Raw genomic sequence first — 23,165 nt, 5'->3', positions numbered from 1 at the left:
GGATTTCAAAAAGTGGCCAGTTGTGAGGCCCTGAGAACTGATCCCATTCCCGCAAAGAACTGAAGTCAGACAAAACGGACACAATGGAACTGGCTACCAGTGCTTTTTCCTGAAGTCTGATTGGACAGTACTTCATAGGCTTCACAGTTTAAGGTGAGCCTTCCCTGGATTAAACCTGGCACAAACACCGTGAATGGAAGTGTTCAGCATACCTTGATTGCAGTAGATAAGTGGAGGTAACAAGGGGCTGAAAGTTCAGCTGCCTGAAAAAAAATTGAGGTTTTTTCCATTATTTAAATTATTTTCTGTTTTTAAATGAGTTTTAATTTAAACTTTAAGCATATTTTTGAATGCCACTGAAGGATTGTGAATGTCAAAGACATTCAGAAGCAATGGCCCTGGCAGCCAATGAGCCTGAGGACAAGGCTTTCTGGCTATTAGAGCCATTCTGTGAGTGCATCAAGCTATCAAAGTTAACACAGTCTTGCTGGTGTGCTGAACCATGCTAAGGCTGTAAAACAAACAACATGACCCAGGGATCCTGCCAGGTATGGTCTGTTAACTCTTTCAGCTTCCTACTAAAATCTGCAGCACCTTCTGCTTGTATTTCAGATTTCTAACATGTGGATTCCATTATTTTTGTCTGAAATTTACAGTCATAGTAATATTTACCTGCTGAGTGTAATCTTTCATATTTACATCTGCAGTTAAACTGGGGTGTTGATGGTTCCCAGCTGTTGCAGCTGTGTTGTGTTCCTCCAGCGTGTTATACAATATATATCCTGAAATTCTTTTTCTTCACAAACATCCATGAAAACAGAGGAGTGCCCCAAAGAATGAAAGACAGTTAAATGTTTAAACCCCAAAGCCCCTCCCCAGCTCCCCCCTCCTAGACACAAGCAGCCGCAAGGCAATGACTGTTGTGTTTGACACATTTTCAGTCAATTAACACGTAGTTCAAAAATTTTAGAGAATTACAAAAGAACACTGTTAGTACTATGCCCTGTTTAATGAGGTATAACTAGGTTTTTTAAGATCATGCTAAACTATAATTAATGCTAATCAACTTCTCTGACACTAAAACATATGTATCTATAGAGAATCTACAGAAAACTCAAAAATTCCTTGAATTTTAAAAGAATAATTTTTAAAAATTTATTTATAATAGTTTATCATTCACTATAATTCATTATTATTTCACACTTTTTGACCTCCCAAAACACTTTGATGCTATCAGCTAATAGGAACTGTTAAGTTTCTCAAATATGACTGCCTTTCAATTACATAATGGCTTGCCAGATGTCATCTTAACCCATAAGTCTACAGCAGGCCTAATCTCAGTACAGACTGGTGCCCAGTAAAGATATATCGCCATCACCCTCAGTTTTAACATGCTTGTCACTGGAGTTGAGCTAATCTGTGAGACTAATTGTAAACATTCAACCTTCATTGCTTCCACTCTGAAACAAAAGTCACCACACCCTCAATAGTTGAGCTGACATATAGAGATGACCTTGCATGTGGACACATTCAAAGGTTGCACCTCAAATCATCAGTGTCTAATAATTGAAGAAACTAAAGAATGGACCTTACTTTTAACACTTGCAAAACATAAGTCCTCTGTTGGACTTCTTGTTCTTGGACAATAAAGTCTATGGTGAGACTCTGGAAAACGTTTCACATATCTTGAGAATCACCTCACAGTGAGATTTACACTTCTCTACACTAGTACCACCTTTGACCGTAAGAGGACAAGGCAAGTTTGAGGATCAAAATCTCAAACCTGCTATATAAAGCATGGGGTCTCCTTCTTAGATCTGGAACAACCAATGCAAACACCCCAAAGCACTGGAGGAATACAAGTCTCTAAAAGATCCACCAAATCCCCTGGCAGGAGGAGAAAACTAATGTTTGTGTTCTTCCCTAGGTTGCATTTGAGTCCTAACCAAATCAGTTCCACTCAAGCTATGTCATTCACGTAAATCAGCCCCAGTGTCCTGAAAAAAAGCAGTGGATTACCAAGTAAACAGTAAAAAAAAAGGACAGAGATGTTCTCAAGGAGGATCAAATCCTCCTTGAGAAAGTGTATCATGTCCACTAACTTATAGGAATCCCTGGCTCAAGACCATTCGAAATAGAAGAACCTTCAGGGTAACATGGGGAACTTGGAGTACTTTTCTCAGGAGACCACAGAAGTCCCGTGCAAATAGTGAAACTGCGCATCACCACCTGGACTGTCCATTCACTCCCAGCAAACCACTTTCTGTCCACCTGTCCCACACTGCCTTCATCGACTTTACAGTATCAGAGTGGAAGTATATCATCTTTGCTCTAAAGGGATTCTCTGAAAGCTGGATAATGGGAAGATAATTTCACTATTTGAAAATTAAAATGTGATATGCCAAAAAAGCATTTCTACTGTCTGAAATCCGCTTGATTTATGACTCAGTAAGGTTGATGGCAGCACTATTGCTGTATGCCATAGATTTTTCTTAGATGGCACCTGACAGCAGATTGATGTTGGGAAGGGGGAAAATCTATTGAAGTATTTGGAGTTTTCATTTTGAGAAATGTCATGTCTTCACCTTCAACCACAAATTATATAATTAAGCAAATTATATAATGCACTTAAGTTTTAATACAAATTCAGCAATATTATTTACATAGAAAACTCTAAATGTATATACTGGTTTTTGCATTCCAATATTTACATATGGAAACACTATCAGTGCTAGATAAAGCCACCCTCTTGTTTGAGCAAACATTATGATAGGAAATTGTTTGGGGAACGTTTCTATAGAATACATTATAACAATTCAATGAAATTTTTTTTAACAGTGCCTTCCAAACCCTTTGTCTGCCTCAGGTACAAGGACAGCAGGGTATGGAGATAATCATCTCCAAGTTCCTCTCTAATTTCCACTTAATGGTTTGGGGGAGTTTTGCTATTAGTTCATTGCCATTGCTTTAAAGTTCTTGAATTCTCTATCCAGCCACTTTGTTGGAGAGCCTTTCTATGCATTCTGCAGCAGCATGTAAATATGATTTCCAGTACAATGTGGAACGGACATTAAACATTGAGCTTACAAACAATGTTCAATCCCAAGAAAGGATATATTTTCAGAAATATTTAAAAATTTTAATAATATGAAGGATATGAGCAATATAATTAATGTGGATGGATCAGATTTCCTTTTAGCTGTTAGCTCAGGTATAAAGTGGGTTTTCAGTGAACTCTATAGCAATTGTTTGCACAAAGATGTACAGCATCAAGTCAAGAAATAATTCTTCTGATCTTTTAGGTAAAGCAAATGTTATGAGACAAATCCAAGTGAGCGAACATACCTTATAATCTGCTGGATATTTTTGCGGAGGTTTATATAGTTCTGCTTTATTCTCAAATGCGTTGCAGATGTTTAGAGTAAAATGGTTTCACTTTGTGTAGCATTAATTATTTAATTCCTGTTGTTACTTCTCAGTTTTATTTGTTTAACAGGTGATAAAGCAAGAGGTGGAAATGAATGCCTCTACTCTGATGCTGAAGACTCTGATGGTCAGGATGAGGAAGATTATGAAATTGATGATGATGATGAAGACAGTCAAGGGGAAGCAGGGCTGTCAGCCACTCCCTCCGTGGCAGCTAGCCCCCTGCACAATGCACAGAAAAATGACCAGCTTGGCACTTTGAATGCTGCCTCTGTCTCTCTAATTGCCGCTGTGGGAAGGACAGCAGATGACTGTGTTGGGCAGACCAATACTGTTGAGGAAGTGGCTGGTGCTTGGCTTCCACAAAATGTTAGAAACACTGAAAGGAACACAGAAAAGTCGAAGTTCTCCCCAGTCCATTGGCATGTGAGTGAAGAGGAGAAAACCGCATTTGGTGCAGCTGGAGCAGTACTGCCTATGGCAAGACCAAGATCTCCTGCTTACCAAGTAACAGCCGACAGCCAGAATCTACAAGAAATTCTTGGAAGGAAAACCACAGATGATTCAAAGGTACCCGTCTTCCAACACATAATTTGATTTGTATTCTAATCCAAAGCCAGGACATAAATATAAACTTTACAATCAGAAGGGTGATATCCAAAATGCGTGCAGAATTGTTTTGAAGCCAGACCTAATTTTATCTGATAATTTTACAGTATAATCAAAGTACCATTGAATAATCAAAACCATAATTTATTTTTATCTGAAAGGCCTTGAGAGCAGAATTTTAGCATCATGTAAATAATTATGGTTCTCTGTTCCTTGGCTAAGCATTAATTCTGTCTGTATGAGGCAACAAATGTGTTCTCAAAAGTTATTAGAATGTTTTGCACAGCTTTCTATTAACTACTGCTGCAGGTTGAAATACATAATAACCTACACTGCCTTATAAAAGTTATTCTCTAGTTCAGTATAGATCTGAAGTACAGTTGTATTTCAGAAGTGTCCTTCATCAGCCATTCTGAATTTATACATGGTTATACTGCATTTGACTTAAGTCCAGTTACTTGAAATTCATAAAGATCATAAGATATAGGAGCAGATTTAGGCCATTTGACCCATCAAGTGTGCTTTGCCTTTTGTGTAGTTGAAATAATTATGGGTGAGTAATTATTAGAGTTATTGGAATGTGTACTTGTACAAAGAAAAGAGGCATGCATGCAGTACTTGTGAATGTTTGGATAATAATTCAGCAGCCCAAGATCCATAAGATACACCCAAAAGTATTCAGGAAGCAACATCTTTATTGTCCAGTGTAATCAGCAGTAGGTGACATGTTAAGCAAATTTGTACTTCTATTCTTTTTGCTGTGAATTGCATCTTCTGATAAACCCTGTAATGCACAGTGCATGTGTTCGGGTTGTGGCTGCTTTTGTTTTAATATTTCTTGGTCTTTGTTACTTGAGCATTAAGATTGATATCTAAAGAATTTCAGGATATTTAATCCCTGCTCTTGGCCCAATAACTGTAAGGGCATTCAGTGAACTGAATCGGTACTCCTAAATGAATTATGAGTAAGGTCTTTCATTGGGATACTTAAATCATTGTAGCCTAATTTTAGGGAATTTTTGAGGAATGCCAAATTCTAGACAATGTGTTGTGTACAGAGTGGAAATTTGACTTTTGTCCTTCCCCACTATCATTGTTTTGGCTAAGGTCAAAAAATTCAAATGGCCCCAAGAGTTTTGATCTCCACAGTCCGTGTGCCAGGCATTTTGTAGGTTAGTGCATTAAGGCTATTTTCACTTGTCAAAGGAGAAAACCAAAAATATTTAATGTGCTTTATCATGGAAGACTTTAAGGGACCAGTTATTGTGGATTGTTACATTTAGTATATATGGCAGAAGCAAGCGGTTTAGTCCACACTCGTATACTGAATTATTCATTTCCATTTCCACTTTGTAAAAGTTCAGTATTTTCCTTCTATAGTCTGGATGCTTAAAGTGGAAAATTGCATTCTGTTATTGCCTTTTAATAGCTTTATTTTATAGAACAGTTCTCTTCCCTCTCCTGAAAAATGTTGAGACTTTTTTGAGGAGTTGGTTCCGTTTGTGCCTTTCTCATACTGGTATCTCTGCCAAGCAAGCTGCCTTTCACTTGCGTATTAATGTGATGATGCCAATGAACTACTCAACACATTGAACCATCACAACTGACCGTAGTTCTGCAAGCAGCGGCTACTCATTCAACATATCACCATACATTAGATGCTACACATAATGGTAAATGTCAGCAAGTTATTTAAAATTAGCCCAAACTCCATGATTGAACTGGCCTAACATCTATATGAGACCACAATAGGTACAATAGCCTCATTCCAAACCAAGGATCAGCAAGGAATGTTCCTGATGTTAGTCTGAAAGCATGTAAATGCCTATATGTGGAACAGAAAGCCACTTTATTTTTATAGTTCTTTCATCTGTTTTAGATCAAATAAATTACTCAGGATCTGAGGAATTCATAATATGCATAGTTCAGCCACTCACTGCACCAAACTAAATATAATGAGACACCTTTTCCCCTGTTCTGCTCATCCAATACATATCAAAAATTCTTTCTCTTTGATAATTTACTGAAGTGCTTTCTCAGATCACCTAGTTAATTACCAAATGACCTTAGGTGATTTAGAGAAGAACTTTTTAGTGAAGAAGTAATTGAAATCTGGAACACATTGCCTAGGTGGGTGGCAGAGGCTAGTACACTCACAACATTTAGATGAGCACTAAAAGCAAAAGACCAAGTACTGATAAATACCATTAATATAAATATGGTACTTGGCAGTCATTTTAGACCTGGTGGGCTGAAGGGCCTATTTCTATGCGATAGACTTTATGGTCCATTTATTTCCTTCCCAATATATTATCCTTTTGATTTAATTATTCACTCCAATGACTTTTAAAGCATGATCCATTGTTACCTCAGTGTCTTGTTTCCTTTCACGATTCTTTATCACCATCTGTTCTTCACATTATCTTTCTAGTATACTGTCTGTTCTTTGCTTACCTTGCAGAAGCTCCTTTGCTTTCCATTAGATGAGGAACGTCAGATCTTCTAAAGGAACTTATCTACCCATTAAGAATGAGGAATTCACTCAAATCAATATTGCCACAAAAGACTTGCTCAGTAATATCTAATTTAACCACTAATAGTACAGATGGGGATTACAATTAATTTTCAGGATGAAACCACAAAACCATATCCCTTTAACCGCCAACAGAAAATTAACTTTCAGTTAAAGTTTCAGTTTTAAGCTGCCCATTCTCTTGCCATTTTCACAACACATTATTAAGAATAAGAATTAACTTACTACAGCTTGAACCTGTTTTCTATTCAGATAGTGCTCCTGTACATTCACCCTCATACAATTCATGTTCTCCAGCTATCACAGGATGGAATCAGCCTTGTACTCATGATATGACATCCATATATCCAGCTTGTGAGTGTCACTATAGTTGATCTTTGCAGCTGCTTTAGACAATGAGTTATTGATTTATTTGTTAAATTAGCTTCTATATGATGTAAGAACTTGTAAATTTAAATCCTCAGTTTTATTAATTTCCCCAACCTTGCCAAATGAGCCCTGATGTTGTACCTTCAAAGGCTGCAAGATTCAATACACACATCTCAGCAAGTTTGTGCTGAACAAGTGTTGATATTCACAGGGCCCTGGCTGTGCTCATACAGCAGCTATTCAAAACCAGCTGTGCATTCAGATGGTTCTGTAGCACTGTCTCCAAGTTCAAATTGAGTGCAAGTTGGATAAGATGGCGATTGTTTAGTTGCTTCAAACTTTTGCTCCGTTATACTTCCTATCTTTGCACTATATGTCTCCCTTTTTAAACCTTAGTTTTGTTATTTTATTAGTTTTCTTTTATCTGCCTGCGAATACATCTATCTCATAATGGCCACAAAAGGTACTAAAATCGGGAAAAAAGAAACTTCCACTGCTCTGTCAGCTGAGATTCTCGCTATTTTGGAACAACATCGACAAGATACTTTAACGGATATCAAAACTGAATTTAGAACTTCTATCAATCAGCTGGAATCAAAATTGGATCAGATTAATGCCAGAATGGATGACCATGCTGAACATTTATCTCACATCGACCTAACCTCTGAAGATTTAGAACGCCGTGTTCAACATCTCAAAACTTTCTGCTCCAACCTAGCGGAGAAGAACAGTAAACTTACTTCCAAAATGGTGGATCTCGAAAATCGGAGCAGACGCTGCAATCTACGAATTCTTGGTTTGCCGGAGGCCACCGAAAAGGGCTCTTCCATTGAATTTTTCTCTTCTTTTCTCTGTGAGATTTTCGGGAAAGAATTTCTTCCGACTCCACCTGAGCTAGAAAGGGCTCACAGGATTTATGTTCCTCACGCAATTTTGGGTTCCCGTCCATGGCCAATTATTTTATGCTTTCATCGATACCAGGTGAAAAACCGTTTGATTATGGAGGCACGTCGCAGAGGTACTTTTGCTTTTCAAAACACGAATATTCGTTTTATGGAAGATTATGCCCCCCAGGTTCTGAAGAAGCGTGCTGAGTTTAAAGGCGTAATGAAAGTGCTTTTTGATCGTGGATTCAGACCTTCTCTTCGAAATCCAGCCGATCTTCGAATTACGCTTACTACTGGAGAATATAAGTGGTTTAAATCAGTGAAGGAGGCTGAGTTGTTTGTTGGAAATCTTCCAGCCATCTTGCCTTCTTCGGAACCGGTCTGACTTTGTAAAATGACTGATAAGTACTTTTCGAAGTAAAGTTCTTTTTTCCGAACTCAGACTTTACTTGAATAATTCAGACATTAACTATTGAGATTCTAAGGGCTCTAGTTAATCTCTCCCTGGACTTGGTGCGTTTTTCCTAAATAGATGATTTAAGTTTAATGTTTCCCTGCGGACTTTTAGATTTTACCTGTGTAATTTATTTTACTTCTGTATAACTTTATTTATAGAGAACTACAATTGATCTTAATTTGTTTTGGAGGCTTGGAGTTTTTTATTGAAGGCCTCCCTGTTGGTTGATTTATAGTATAAGATTTGCTTTTTTTTTTGTAAACGGCTGATAAGTACTGTCTTTAAATTTATAATTTCCCCCATTTCCCCCCCTTTTTTTAAAAAAAAATTTTCTTTCAATCTTTCATAGTTTCTCGCGGGTAGGTTAGTTTTCTTTTCTGATTTTTTTTGTATTAAGTTTTATACCTTTTCTGATGAAGTTGTTCCTATTTGTAATTTTGCTCTCTAGTGCATAAATTAGCTATTATTTGCTATATTATATATACGGAACCTTTGTTAACGATACGAAACTGGAAGTCATTTTTGGGTTAATATTTTTTGTAGAGCTAGCTGCTTTTTTGGGTAGCCATCTAGTTTTGGGTTGCTAGGGTGGGGCTCACTGCTTTTTTTGTTTTCCCTTGTTATTCAGGACATGTCTCTGTCCTGATTCTACTAATTTACGTTTACATTCCTGTCCACATCCTTACCTCCAATGTTTTCACTTCTTGATCAGTTTAGCCAGTTTTCTAGCTATAAACTTAATTTACATAAGAGTGAACTTTTCCCAATTAATAAAGAAGCACAAGAATTAGCATTTCGTGACCTCCCCTTTAAAGTAGTTCATAATCAATTTACTTACCTTGGGATTACAGTTACAAGGAAGTTTAAAGATCTTTTTCGTGAAAATTTTGCCAATCTTTTATATACTACAAAACAGAGTCTGTCACAATGGTCACCTCTATCTATGTCCTTGGTAGGTCGTATTAATGTTGTTAAAATGTATGTTCTCCCTAAATTTTTATATTTATTTCAATCTATCCCAATTTTTATTCCTAAAACCTTTTTTGATTCCTTAGACTCTATTATTTTGTCATATCTGTGGAAGAATAAGCACTCTAGAATTAATAAAGTTTATCTTCAAAAATCTAAAAAGGAGGGTGGCATGGCCTTACCTAACTTTCGTTTATATTACTGGGCAGCTAACATACGTTGTGCTACCTTTTGGTCTTTTTTTCATAGCCAACCCGAGTGCCCTAATTGGGTGGCAATGGAGTTGAATTGCACTAAAGATTTATCTATTTCTGCACATCTTGGCTCTGCACTCCCTAGTAGTTTGTCTAGACTAATTGTTAATCCTCTTGTCAGACACACTTTGCGAATATGGGCCCAGTTTAGGAAATTTTATGGTTTTTATGGTTTTTCCCTTTCTAGTCCTATCTTACATAATCACCTTTTTTTACCTACTATGTATGACTCAACATTCTATGATTGGTATAGGAAGGGCATTAGACATTTTGAAGATCTTTTTATCGATAATCGCTTCGCATCCTTTCAACAGCTCTCTGCTAAGTTCAATTTGCCTAATGCCCATTTTTTTAGATATCTCCAAATTAGACACTTTATCAATCCTTTAATTCCTAACTTCCCTGAAATGCCCGAGAAAAATGTTATGGATTTATTTCTTTCTATTAATCCACTGGGTAAAGGTTTAATATCATTTATTCATGATAAATTAGCATTCTTACGGCGTGCCCCTGTGGATAAAATTAGAATGGCTTGGGAGCATGATTTAAATATCTCTTTATCTGATGAGATTTGGGTCTCGATTCTCAAATCGGTTAATTCAACCTTTCTTTGTGCTCGCCATTGCCTTTTACAGTTTAAGATTGTTCATAGAGCCCATATGTCCAAATCTAAATTATCTCGATTTTACCCTAATATTAGTCCTCTTTGTGATAAATTCAAAAGGGGCGAGGCTTCTCTTATTCATATGTACTGGTCCTGTCCTAGTTTAGAGAAATTTTGGAAAGATGTTTTTATAACTTTATCCTGTATTCTGAATCACCACTTAGAACCTAACCCTTTAATTGCTCTGTTCGGTATTTTGGGTGAGACAGATATACGTTTGAGTTCGACTAAGTGTTGAATATTATCTTTTGCTTCTCTCCTGGCTAGACGTCTAATCCTCCTTAGATGGAGAGATGTTGCCCCGCCCTCGCATGCTCAATGGCTTACCGTTATCATGTCCTGTTTAGACCTTGAAAAAATTCATTATTCAATTCTTAATTCGGATATAAAGTTTCATGAGGTCTGGGGACCTTTTATTGAGTATTTTCATAACTTTCCTTTTAATTAAGTTTTTTTTTCAGTCTCTTGCTTACAGCTTTTTTTTGGTAGTAGGCATTATTATCTTCTGTTTTCAATTGTATTTACAGTTTTGGGGGTTTGAATATCCTGATTTATATTCTCTATATTGTGTTGTGGTTGGTCTGGAGTGTTTTTTTTTGTTGTGGGGCTTGGGGAGGATACTAACTTTACATGACTTCAATTTGGGTGCTTTCTCAATTATCTTTTTTGTATTATATTATTGTATGTTTATTTTGCACTGTATTAATTTTTTATTTTTGTTTGGGGTTTTTTTTTATTTTTAGTGTAGAAAATGCATTAAAAAATCAATTTAAAAAAAATTGAGTGCAAGTTTAACTGTCATACTAAAATCAAATTGTTACACTGTCATTCAATATCTGTAAGAATATACTCTGGGCAGGACCCTGATATACATCAGGACCCTGGGCTCATTCTTTATGTACAAACGTTTGTAAATTAAGTGACAATAATAGGAGTATACTCCATCCATATCAAAGACAAAGGGAAATTTGTTTCTAGATCAGTTCCACTTTCCAGCTCTGTCTCCGTATCCCTGAAGATCTAGAAATCTATCAGTCTCTGTTTTAAGTGAACTCAGTGACTGCATTTGCAGTTTGACATTGAAGATTCCAAAGGTTCATTCCTCTCTGAGTGCAGAAATATTTCTCAAACAAGAGAAAATCTGCAGATGCTGGAGATCCAAACAACACACACAAAATGTTGGAGGAACTCAGCATCTATGGAAAAAAGTACAGTCGGCGTTTCAGGCCGAAACCCTTCAGCAGGACTGAAAAAAAGGCTGAGGAGTAGATTTAAAAGGTGGGGGAGGGGTGAGAGAAACACCAGCTGGTAACCTGGATGTGGAGGGATGAAGTAAAGAGCTGGGAAGATGATAGGTGAAAGAGACAGAAGGCCATAGAGGAAGGGAAGAAGGGGGAGGAGGACCAGAGGGAGGTGATGGGTGGGCAAAGTGATAAGGTGAGAGAGGGAAAAGGAGATGGGAAATGTTCATTATTGGAAGTTTGAGAAAGCAATGTTCATGCTGTCAGGTTGGAGTCTACCCAAGCGGAATATAAGGTGCTGTTCCTCCAACCTAAGTGTGGCCTTATCATGACAGTGGAGGAGGCCATCGATAGACATATCGGAATGAGAATGGGAAGTGAAATTAAAATGGGCAGCCACTGGGAGAACCCGCTTGTTCTGGTGGACAGAGCGTAGATGCTCGGCAAAACAGTCTCCCAATCTATGTCGGGCCTTACCAATATACAGGAGGCCGCACCGGGAGCACCAACCACAGTAAATGGCCCCAACAGACTCACAGCTGAAGCGTCACCTCACCTAGAAGGACTATTTGGGGTCCTGGACGGTAGTGAGGGAGGAGGTGGAGGGGCAGGTGTAGCACTTGCTAGGATAAGTGCCAGGAGTGAGATCAGTGGGGAGGAATGAATGGACAAGGGAGTAGCGTGGGAAGCAATCCCTGTGGAAAGCAGAAAGATGTGCTTGGAGGTGGCGGAAGTTTCAGAGAATTATGTGGTGGACGCACAGGGTGGTAGGTGAGGGCAAGAGGAATCTTATCCTAGGTAGGGTGCGGGAAGATGGGGTAAGAGCAGATGTGCATGAAATGGAAGAGATACGCTTGAGGGCAGAGTTGATGGTGGAGAAAAAGAAGCCCCTTTCTTTGAAAGAGGAGGACATTCTAGAAAATTCCATCTTTCTAGAATTAAAAGCCTCATCCTGAGATGTGGCAGAGATGGAAGAATTAAGAGGAGAGGATGGCTTTTTTTGCAAGTAGCAGAGTGGGACAAGATATAGTCCAGGTTGCTGTGAGAGTCCGTGGGTTTATAATGAACATCGGTAAATAAGCTGTCTCCAGAGACAGTGAGATCGAGAAAGGGAAGGGAGTGTCAGAAATGGACCAGGTGAATCTGAGCCTAGGATGGAAATTGGAGGCAAAGTGGGTAAAGTCGACAAATTCAGCATGGATGAAGGAAGCAGCACCAATGCAGTCATCTTATTTTTCATCTGAATTTGAAATGCCCTGCCCCTTGTTTTCTAATTGTGACCCAAGTTCTAGACTCCTCAGTTAAGGGACAGATCTTCCCTGCATCTAACCTGCACTTTAGCATTCTAAATTTTGATGAAATCTCTAATCATTATTCTAAACTGAGAATTTAGTAACAGTCTACTCAATCTCTCCACAAATGACGAGCCAGTTAAGTGAATATACCGCACTCCCCCTATGATAAGTAGGTCCTTTTTGGGCAAAGAGATCTAAACTGTACACAGTACCTCAGGTGTAGCCACACTGGTGCTAAAGCAATTGCAATAGGAGGTATTTTCTTCTGTAATCAAACTCATTATTTATAAAGCTAACATTCTATTTGCCCTCCTTATCATCTGCTAAAACACTGAAAGAAGTTTGTCTTTCAGTGACAATCACACCCAGGTCCCTTTGAACACTTTTAGCATTAACTTCTAATAACAATTTTGAAAATGTGCTTATCCTGTTTAGAAACCTTTGTGATCCAAAAAAAAAATCACTGTCATACACGTTATATGCAACCTTTGTAAAAAAAAAATTTACTTTGGACTTCTAACATCCATTATGGGCAGATTTATTTTCATGACACTTTAAGCCAGACTGGTGATTGATTTTTTTTTTGTAAATAAATTGCAGAATACTAAAAAAAGTAGTGGTTTAGTATCGGGCTTATAATTTGCAGTATTTTTCCACCTTTTGCTGACTTTAAAAATGTTAACCTGTTTCTTTATTTATATTTGTCTACAGATTCCTTTGTCAAGCAGCATTTCCACACAAATGTCCCGAGAAAGGCAATGTGCATCCTATTCTCCCATTAGTAGTCTATACAAGTTGGACAAGCAGCAGCAGAGACAACAGCTGGAGCATCAAAGAGTGCTGGATGAGGCGTGTCCATTGCATCTGTTTAGTCACTTGCCCCTTCACTCTCAACAGCAGGTCAAGACCCCATTCAGCATGGTGCCTGTAGGTGGCATCCAGTTGGTTCCCACTAGTTTATCTGCATACTCCACATTTGTACCAATCCAGGCAGGACCAGTGCAACTCACTATCCCAGCTTTTAGTGTTATTCACCAGACATCTGTCAGCCAAGGTGGTGCAGATGCATCTAGCAACACAAAGTCATTGAGTGTAGCAGAGGCAAATAAGCTTTTGCCATCTATTCCTTTTGAACAAGTAAACTCAGCTGGCATGCAGAATACAAGAACATCAGATTTCCAAGTAGGAAATCCTTTGGATTTGGTGAATTTGAATACAGGTGCACAGTTGCTCCCTTCAAGCCTTTCAGTGAACAGAGTTGACTTTCAAGTGTTAACTGGAAAACCACAAACTCAAAGTACACTTGGCTTAAAATCTCATGTTCCAGGAGTACAAATAATGAACATTGCATTGCCTACACTTGTACCATCCCTTATTGGGACAGAATGTCAGAGAAGCATCAAGAAGTACTCAACAAGAAAGGATTTTCCAACCAGCACCAAACAAGCACCAGTTAGCCTTCCGGTTGAAATTTCCCTTCATCAGATAGCCTGCACACAGATCTCTCAGGTTTCTCCTCAAATCCAGACTTACAGCCTGAAGTATTTGTCAGATCCTATGGACTGGAAACATGGACAACTAAATAACACTGGTAAAGGACAAAACTGTGCTAATAAAACCATGCATCTCAACGCACACAATAACAGATCAACTCCTGTAGCCTTGGTAAACTCTGACTTGGGACACTCAAAGGGAAGCTCTGAAGAGGTGACCAAGTCTCCAGTTCATCAGACTGCTACTCCAGAGAAAGTAACAGGGAAGTCCATGGGAACTCCACGAGATACTGTACAGTACAGTGATGTCAGCAGTGATGATGAAGACAGATTAGTAATAGCAACATAAATTTTTGCAGAACCTTTTTTTGTGTAGGTATTGCATCCTTTTTTTAAGAAAAAGATGAACACACTTCCTGGTTTCTTACCACAAAGGCTCTCTTCACCCAAAAGCACACTTTTTGATGTAGATATAATGTTTGTGCAATTGTAAACTCAGACCAACTTAGGAGAAAGACACCTTCTTTTGTTCCTTGTCCAGTACAGTCATTTTTATATATGTTGTATAAACAATTGTGCCTTTCAGATTTCTTGATTTCTTGTTTTGAACTGTACAGATGATAAAATATACAGCAAAGTAGTTGCTTGTGCTTAATATTTTTTTTAATTTTACAATGTGTGGTGTTACAGTAAGGAAATTAACTACATGTTGCACTGATAATGTAAATTTCTATGGCTATGAAACAGTCATTCTGTGTACAGGCAAAAATTGTATACCAGCTCATATTTATTGTATACATTTTTTGATCCATGATCAGTTCTTTTTTGCTGAGAGTTGTTTTATCTTCAAGCAAATTATCTCTCCAAAATAAATGAGTTCACATAAAACATTTTATAGAAATGGCAATTTTTTTTTGCTGATTTTCCGATAGTTCCATAATCTCGAAGAAATGTGGGTAGTGTTAGTGGCCCATCCAACAGAAGGTGACTTCTCAGAGACTGGTTGAGTCACAGACTTAACTAGCACAAAAACTGGCTCTTCAGCCCAACTTATACGTGCTGAGTAATTTATCTACCTGAGTTGAAAATACAGGTCTGCAGATGCCAATGTATGGAGCAACATTCTACAATTCCAAATAAACTGGTCCTCGTCTGTTCATATTCTCTCTCCTAATCTACATACACCAATTCCAGCCCTCCACTACTATCTTTACCTTCCTCCATCATCCTTCTATTGGGTCCCTTGCCTCAACTGTTTCTATTTGCCTTCCCACCTTCCATGCTTTGTTTCATGCTCAACCTTCCTTTCCTATCAGATTCCACCATCTGCAGCCCTTTCTAGCCTCCACTTATCTCCTCCAAGCTTCTCACTATTTCTATTCTTGTATCTTACACCTCCTCACCTGGGTCTGCATATCACTTGCCAGCTCTTGATCCACCCTGTAGGGTAATGTGATGGCTGACAGATGACACATATTGTTCATAATAGAAGCTGTTCTACATAATTAACAAACACTGCAATTGAGTTGTGTTCACTTTAAGAGACAGTGTCTAACGTAATGACTTCAGCAACACACACAAAATGCTGGAAGAACTCAGCAGGCCAGGCAGCATCTATGGGAAAAAGTACAATCGACGTTTCAGGCCAACACCTGCCGAATGGAAGTAAAGGGCTGCAGCTTTTGTTAAACTCATAGAACAACTCTCCCATGTTTCATTCACAAAATTCTACACTGGTGACCCCGATGTGATCGGATGATTCCAGAGTTACTTAAAAACATATTGACCAATGCTGTTGATTTGAAGCTGCCAGAATTTCAGAAGCAGCACACTACCACATAGTCCACACAAGTGGAAGCCCAGTCCCCTCTGAGAGAAATCACCGTGAGCAGTCACGACATCACTAAATAGTTCCAGCCAGAGTGATGAGACCCGCCTGCCGGTGATAATTATGGACTCTGAAAACTCACCTATTGCAAACTTTTGGACTGTCTGAATCTGAGCATACCAAGCAGTTGCTCTTTTTACCTGGCCTGGGTGACTCTAGGCCTTCAAAATTAATGGACCACATGCTATCTCTCCTGGGGAATCACCATCTATGTTTTATTTTTAAAGAACTCTTTATGCAAGAAATGCCCGATCAAGTTCACGCAGCCCTCGCTAATACACCCGTGAAGGACTATAGGGAGCTTGCTAAAATGGCCGACAGTCTATACTCAGCCAGGTAGAAGTGCATCGTTCCTCCTCCTTTCCCTGTCTCAATAAGCTCTGTCAGCGGAGCCTGCAGCAGACTCACACCCGCAGCTCCGAACCAGACAATGCCAGGTCCATTTTTACCACACACACTTCACTCGAAAGCCAAGAAGTGCAGTCCACCCTGCAGCTTCAAAATTACCAGCGCATCAGGACTTCAGGTCTGTGAAAACAGCTGCCAGGGTCTTCTATTGTTCAGTATGAGCACCATTTCAAGGTGACATTTCCCGTGTGACATGGGCACTCAAGTGTATTGCCAGTATCACCCAATGATTATAAGGCAGAGAGGAGCAGACCCTTGCTGGAAGCCACCAACAGCAGGAGGATTGAAATTTACAGTAAATGATGCGTGATTCTGCTTCAGTGGATGACGTTACACATGGGATTTTGTCTTCTCTAAAGTTACTTGACTTCCGCTTTGTGCAGATTTCCTGTGCGCCGAATAACTGTCAGTAGAACTTAAGTACTACTGACTTGTGGATACAAAGGCTTTCAGTCATTACCCTGTACCTCCAGTAAGTTCACTATGATGACTCTGTCCACTGCATGCACTAGCACATGTGAATTCACTTGCCTGCTAAGCAAATTCTCAAACCTCATATTTTCCACTACAGTAACAAAGCATGGGGTCAAGCACCACATTTCCACAACTGGCTTGTCAATCCACGCCCATGCATGTAGTCTGGACTCAGAAATGCTGGCCAGCACAAAGGCTGAGTTTACTAGCATTAGAAAGGTTGTGCCCAGGTCGATTAGCCCTTGGGCTCCAGCCCCCCCCACCACCACCACATGGTGGTTGCCGCCCATGTGGCGATTGCCTGTACCTTCATGAGGCCACCACCCCTGGTTGTTACCCAGTCCCACATATTCAAGACTTTTTGGTATGTTTAGCCAGAAAGATAACTTTTTTCTAAGGTGTACTTGAGGACTAGCATCAGGTGCTTGTGTGCACTGAGGACATTTCCGCAAAGTACTGTTATAACCCCATTTGGCCTATTTGAGTTTCTGTACATGCCTTTTGGGCTGAAAAATGCAACAGACTTTCCATCAGCTAATGGACTCTGTGTTAAAAGACTTAGATTTTCTTTTTGTTTACCTGGACAATATACTTTGTCGTCAGCACATCCAAAACTAAACACTTGGGCTGATTACTAATCCTGCTAAATGCCAATACAGGTTGTCTGCTACTGACAAAAGTAATTTCTATTATGGTCTGCACCACACTACCAAAGACCTACAAGAGTTTTTAGGTATGGTGAATTTCTAACGCTGTTTCATTCCGTGAGCTACTGAACATATGCTCCCCTTGTTTAGTGCTCTTAATTGCATGCTTGAGTAGCCTGCATACATGACCAGAGCATTTGACGGCACCAAATGAGCTCTACTGGCGTACCCACTCCTCAATGCACCTATGGGCATCACTACTGACACCTCAGACTGTGCTGTGGGTGCGGTGCACAGACAGTTCGTTGGAGGCGTGTGGTAGCCACTCACTGCCTTCAGCCAGCACTCCGTGCCCCTGAGAAGAAGTACAGCATGTTTGACTGTGAGTCTCTCAGTTTGTATCTAGCCATCTGCCATTTTGGTTTTCTACTGGAGGGTCAGCATTTTACAGTATTCTCGTGCATGCAATGACCAAAATATCAGACATTTGGTCTGCACTGCAGAAACAACACCTGGCCTTCATTTCAGAATTCACAACTGGCATACAGCACCTTGAAAGGAAAAGTAATGCTGTGACTGATTGCTTCACAGAAGCTAGTTGCTTTAAAGTTTGTGAAGGACATTTGTGCAGCCTGTGTTGTGTGTTAGCAGGTGAAGATGAACCATCACATTTGGGCACCTTTTGAGGTCCCTGAGCAATGGTTTGACCATGTCAATGTGGACCTGTTGGGTCCTCTTCTCCACCACCCCCTTTCCCCCGCGATATCATGCATCTCCATACCAAGGTGGTCTGTACCACCAGATGGCCAGAAGTTATCTCTCTAGTGTCGACAATGGCTGCAGATGTGGCTTGGGCATTCAACAACACCTGGGTCATTCAGTTAAGCACCCCATTTGATATTTATTCTAATGACTATCCCCAATTTATGTTCTACCACATTCATTTTTGTCTCCCGTGATGCACATTAACACCCCCTTAAGCCCCCTGATGATGGCCTGTTCCATGTTTTGGAATGGGGTGAAAGACTTACTGTAGATAGGAAGATTAAACCTGAATGTATTTTGGTAGATCATCTTAAACTGGCCCAGCAAGTCCAGGATAGTTCCACTACCATACCCCCTGCACCTCGACATGACCATGTGCGTGTCAGCACACCTTAGATGAGCCAGAGGCACCTGCTGTTACTCCCAAGCAAGGCACATAGGACCTGAGCTGGGTGACTCATATGAGTTCAGACAAACTCACAATGGTTTTGGTGAATTTTTGGAGGGCCTGTGTAGGGTAATGTAATGGGTGACAGATACCACATGTTGTTCAGAGTAGAAACTGCTCTACTTAAATCACAAACACCATCATTGAGTTGAGTTCTCTTTAAGAGACACTGATGTGATGATGTCAGTATAACATAGAAACATAGAAAACCTACAGCACAATACAGGCCCTTTGGCCCACAAAGTTGTGCGGAATATGTCCCTACTTAGAAATTACTAGGCTTACCTATAGCTCTCTATTTTTCTAAGCTCCATGTACTTATCTTAAAAGACCCTATCGTATCCACCTCCACCACCTTAGCCGGCAGCCTATTCCACGCACTCACCACTCTCTAACATCTCCTCTGTACCTACTCCCCAGCACCTTAAACCTGTGTCCTCTTGTGGCAACCATTTCAGCCCTGGGAAAAAGCTTCTGACTATCCACATGATCAATGCCTCTATCCACATGATCAAAACAGTAAGGCGACCGTTATTTGTTTTGTTCGTAATGGAAACAAAGGGCTGTGGCTTTTGTTAAGCACATAAAACAGCTCTCTTGTTTCATTCACAAAATCCTATAACCTCTTTATTCAAGCTATATAATGGCTTTATCTTTCAGTCCTGATAAAGGGTCTTGACCTGAAACGTTGACTGCCCATTTCCCTCGACAGATGCTGTCAGACCTGTTGTGTACCTCCAGCATACTTTTTGCTACTGAGCCATTTGCGGCCATTGGGTCCAGATTCCTCTGAAACTTTCCTATCCATGATCCTGTCCAAGTGTTGTAATATTTGAAATAATGTAATTGCACCCAGTTCTGCTGCTGGCAGTCTGTTTCATATACCCATCAAAGTCTGTGAAAGACTTGTTCCTCTGATCCCTTATCTTGGAGGCTACTTTCTGTTTGACAAACTCATAGCTTCCCTCTGAGGTATATAAGATGTGCACACTACCTTCTTTCAAGCAGCAACAACTTGCCATCCTATCCTATTTCTCCTCTGAACATTGCCTCTGTAATCACTGCCTCCTAATCTTGCTAGTCCTCTGTCAAACTATTTGCTTCAGAGTGGGGAACAGACAGTGCATGTACAATCACTGAATTGGCCTTCCCTGTAACAATTCATAATTACATTTGATATTTTGGATGATTGCACAGGGTCGATGAACTCCAGTGCTGTCTCAACTTTCTGTGAGTTGGTAACCAGACTACCATTCCTTTCTACCATCTGCAGTCCATTCATGCCCAGTGAACAGCAACAGGCGGGTCCTGCACCATTGCTACCCTCCCCATGTAATGCACCGGTATCAGAGCTGGCAATTGGATCAGATTAATGATAGACGGGTCTTTGTCTTCACCATGCACTTGTTCAGTCTCTACTTCCTGACCTAATGGGGGTTCTTAGTCATCTGAAGTGACCTCAGCTCTTGAAACACCACACCTTTCTTCCTCTATAGATGATGCCGAGACCTGCTGAGCAATTCAACTATTTTTTGGCCTTAATTATCCAACCAGTCATGTTTGCTGCTCATTTATGTGTTAACTTATCAAATTCTATTTAACAGCCTGTGTAAATATGGCTAGTATTTCCTTTATTGAGAGTGTTATTTCTTTGAAGTGTATAATGGTCAAGCCTTTACAGATGTAGGCTGGTGGCTCCATTTCCTTTATTTTTCCAATTTATCACTGATCTTATCCCATATTATAGAGCAACAATTGAAGTTTGAATAACCAGCTTATTATTTCTGGGTTATCTTTAACCATCTTGCAGAGTAAATTCATAGTTGAAAGTGTACATAAGGAAGTATAAAAATATGCTTGGGGCACAGAGATGAAGAGATAGTTTGGCACCTCTATCTCTCATCAAATCTGTGTTCAACTTATGACACAAAAGGTCTTATTTCATTCCACGAAGGTGCACTCACCCAAATGCCCGATGAGCTTGTGTACCTCCAGTGCTTGCCAATAATTATTTGGGACGGTTTACCTAAATGAACCCCAGTGGAGCAGATAGTAGAACATCTTAGTCCCAAGATTATACCAACATCTGACCAATACATCATGAGCACATCAATATTTATGCCTGAAAGTGCAAAGTTTTGCTTTAGTGTACTAGGTATACTTCTATACTTTTCCCTATTTCATTTATGTTTAATGCTTGGTGAACCTTGTATTTTATAGACTAGAGGCATTTGTTTGATAAGTATCATAGAACTAAAACAATTCAACTCTTAGATTTATTGGAAAATCTGCATTGCAACTCGTGTAAGGACTGCTGTATATTCTGTGTGGTACACCCTTAGACACAAATATACAAAAAAGAAATAGGCCAAGTTTCATTCTAACTGTGGGGCTTTCACATTAATATAGAATTGTCATTATATTTCCTACTCAGTTTTGTTTTATACTTCACTCATGTTGCTACTTCAGCTTTTCCAGGAAGTGAGTTCCACAGCATTACAGTCCTTTGGTTTAAGAGTTTCCTTGGCTGCTGTTCAAAAACTCATTCCTCTGGCTCATCTGGCACCAGGCTGCTTTGTGCAACCCCATCTCTTCAAAATTCTAAATAATTATTTCATATTCTGCCGGCAATCTGGGATGTTCTAACAAAAAAAACCTTTGTTTCAAAGCTCTTATTCCATTTGCTTATCTGTCAGCACCTTAGTTGTTTAAATATTGGAACTAACCGTACCAGTCACTGGACATCATTATGGATATTATCTCATGTCCTATGCCCTAATGGGAGTTGTATACAGAGCCCCAAGCAGTAGTAAGAAAGTGGTCTACAAAATACAATGGGAAATAGAACATGCATGCCAAAAGGGCAATGTTACAATAGGCATGGTTTCAATATGCAGGTTGAGAAAATCAAGTTGTTGCTAGATTCCAGGAGGGGGTATATCCAGAATGCCTACAAGATAACTTTTTAGAACAGTTTGTGGTTGAGCCCGCTAGGGGTTCAGCTATTCTGGACTGGGTGGTGTGCAACGAACAAGAATTGATTAGAGAGCTTAAAGTAGAAGAACTGTAAGGGGAAAGTGATCATAATATGATCTAATTCACCCTGAAATTTGAGAAAGAGAAGCTAAAATCAGATGTATCAGTATTACAGAGGCATAAGAGAGGAGTTGGCCAGAATTGATTGGAAAAGAACACTGGCAGGGATGACAACAGAGGAGAAAAGGATAGAATTTCTGGAAGCAATTCGGAAGGCACAGAATATATTGTATACATCCAAAAGAGGAAGAAATATTCTAAAGGAAAGATGATACAACTGTGGCTAACAAGAGAAGTCAAAGCTAAGATGAAAGCCAAAGAGAGGGCATATAATAGGACAAAAATGAATAGGAAGTCAAAGGATTGGGAAACTTTTAAAAAACACCATAAGGCTACTAAAAACTTACTAAGAATGTGAAGATGGAATACAAAATTAATCTAGTCAATAATATTAAAGTGGATACCAAATGTTTTGTTCAGTGTAAAAGAGAGACAAGAGTGTGTGTTGGACCATTGGGAAATGATGCTGGAAAGATAGTAATGGGGACAACAAAATGGCAGATGAATTGAATAAGTATTTTGCATAATTTTTCACTGTGGAAGACAATAGCAATATCGTGGAAGTCATGACATATGTGAAGTTGCCGTAAGTAGAGAGAAGGTTCTTGGGAAACTGAAAGGTCTGAAGGTAGATATGTCACCTGGACCAGATGGTGTATGCCCCAGGGTGGCTGAAAAGATTGTGGAAGCATGAGTAATGATCTTTTGAGCATCACTAGATTCTGGAATGGTTCCAGAAGACTGGAAAATTGCATATGTCACTCCACTCTTCAGATGAAAGAGGCAGATGAAAGGATACTAGGCCAGTTAGTCTGACCTCAGTGGATGGGAAGATGTAGGTGTGGATTATTAAAGATTAGGTGTCTGGGTACTTGGATGCACATGATAAAATAAGCTATAGTCAGCATGGTTTCCTCAAAGGAAAGTTTTGAGAAAGTAGAGAGGCTAAAAAATTACTTGGACAGATTAGTAGAATGGGCAAATAAATGGCAGATGGAATGCAGTGTCAGGAAGTGTATGGTCATGCACATTGGTAGAGAAATGAAAGTGTTGACTATTTTGTAAATGGAGGGAAAATTTAAAAAACTGAGGCACAAAGGGACTTGGAAGTCTATGTGCAGTATTCCTTAAAGGTTAATTTGCAGGTAGAGTCTGTGGTGAGGAAGGCAAATGTAATGCTTACATTCATTTTACAAGGACTAGAATATAAAAACAAGGTTGTGATGTTGAAACTTTATAAAG

General features: G+C 39.4%; 1 protein-coding gene across 7 annotated transcripts in view; it reads left to right on the top strand.

Moving 5' to 3' along the window:
* hivep1 (HIVEP zinc finger 1) overlaps positions 1-15,087 on the top strand; it is a 281,993-nt gene extending 266,906 nt beyond the window's left edge. For all 7 annotated transcript variants that reach the window (XM_073023908.1, XM_073023907.1, XM_073023913.1 and 4 more), the window contains 2 exons: positions 3,497-3,996; positions 13,416-15,087. In XM_073023908.1, coding sequence (XP_072880009.1) covers positions 3,497-3,996; positions 13,416-14,546 — 1,631 coding nt within the window. In that variant the 3' untranslated portion in view covers positions 14,547-15,087. The remainder of the gene's footprint in view (positions 1-3,496; positions 3,997-13,415) is intronic.
* Positions 15,088-23,165: the final 8,078 nt, after the last annotated feature.

Source organism: Hemitrygon akajei, chromosome 20, assembly GCF_048418815.1.
Source record: "Hemitrygon akajei chromosome 20, sHemAka1.3, whole genome shotgun sequence".
Classification (NCBI taxonomy): domain Eukaryota; kingdom Metazoa; phylum Chordata; class Chondrichthyes; order Myliobatiformes; family Dasyatidae; genus Hemitrygon; species Hemitrygon akajei.
This window is presented reverse-complemented; position numbering and strand designations above follow the sequence as displayed.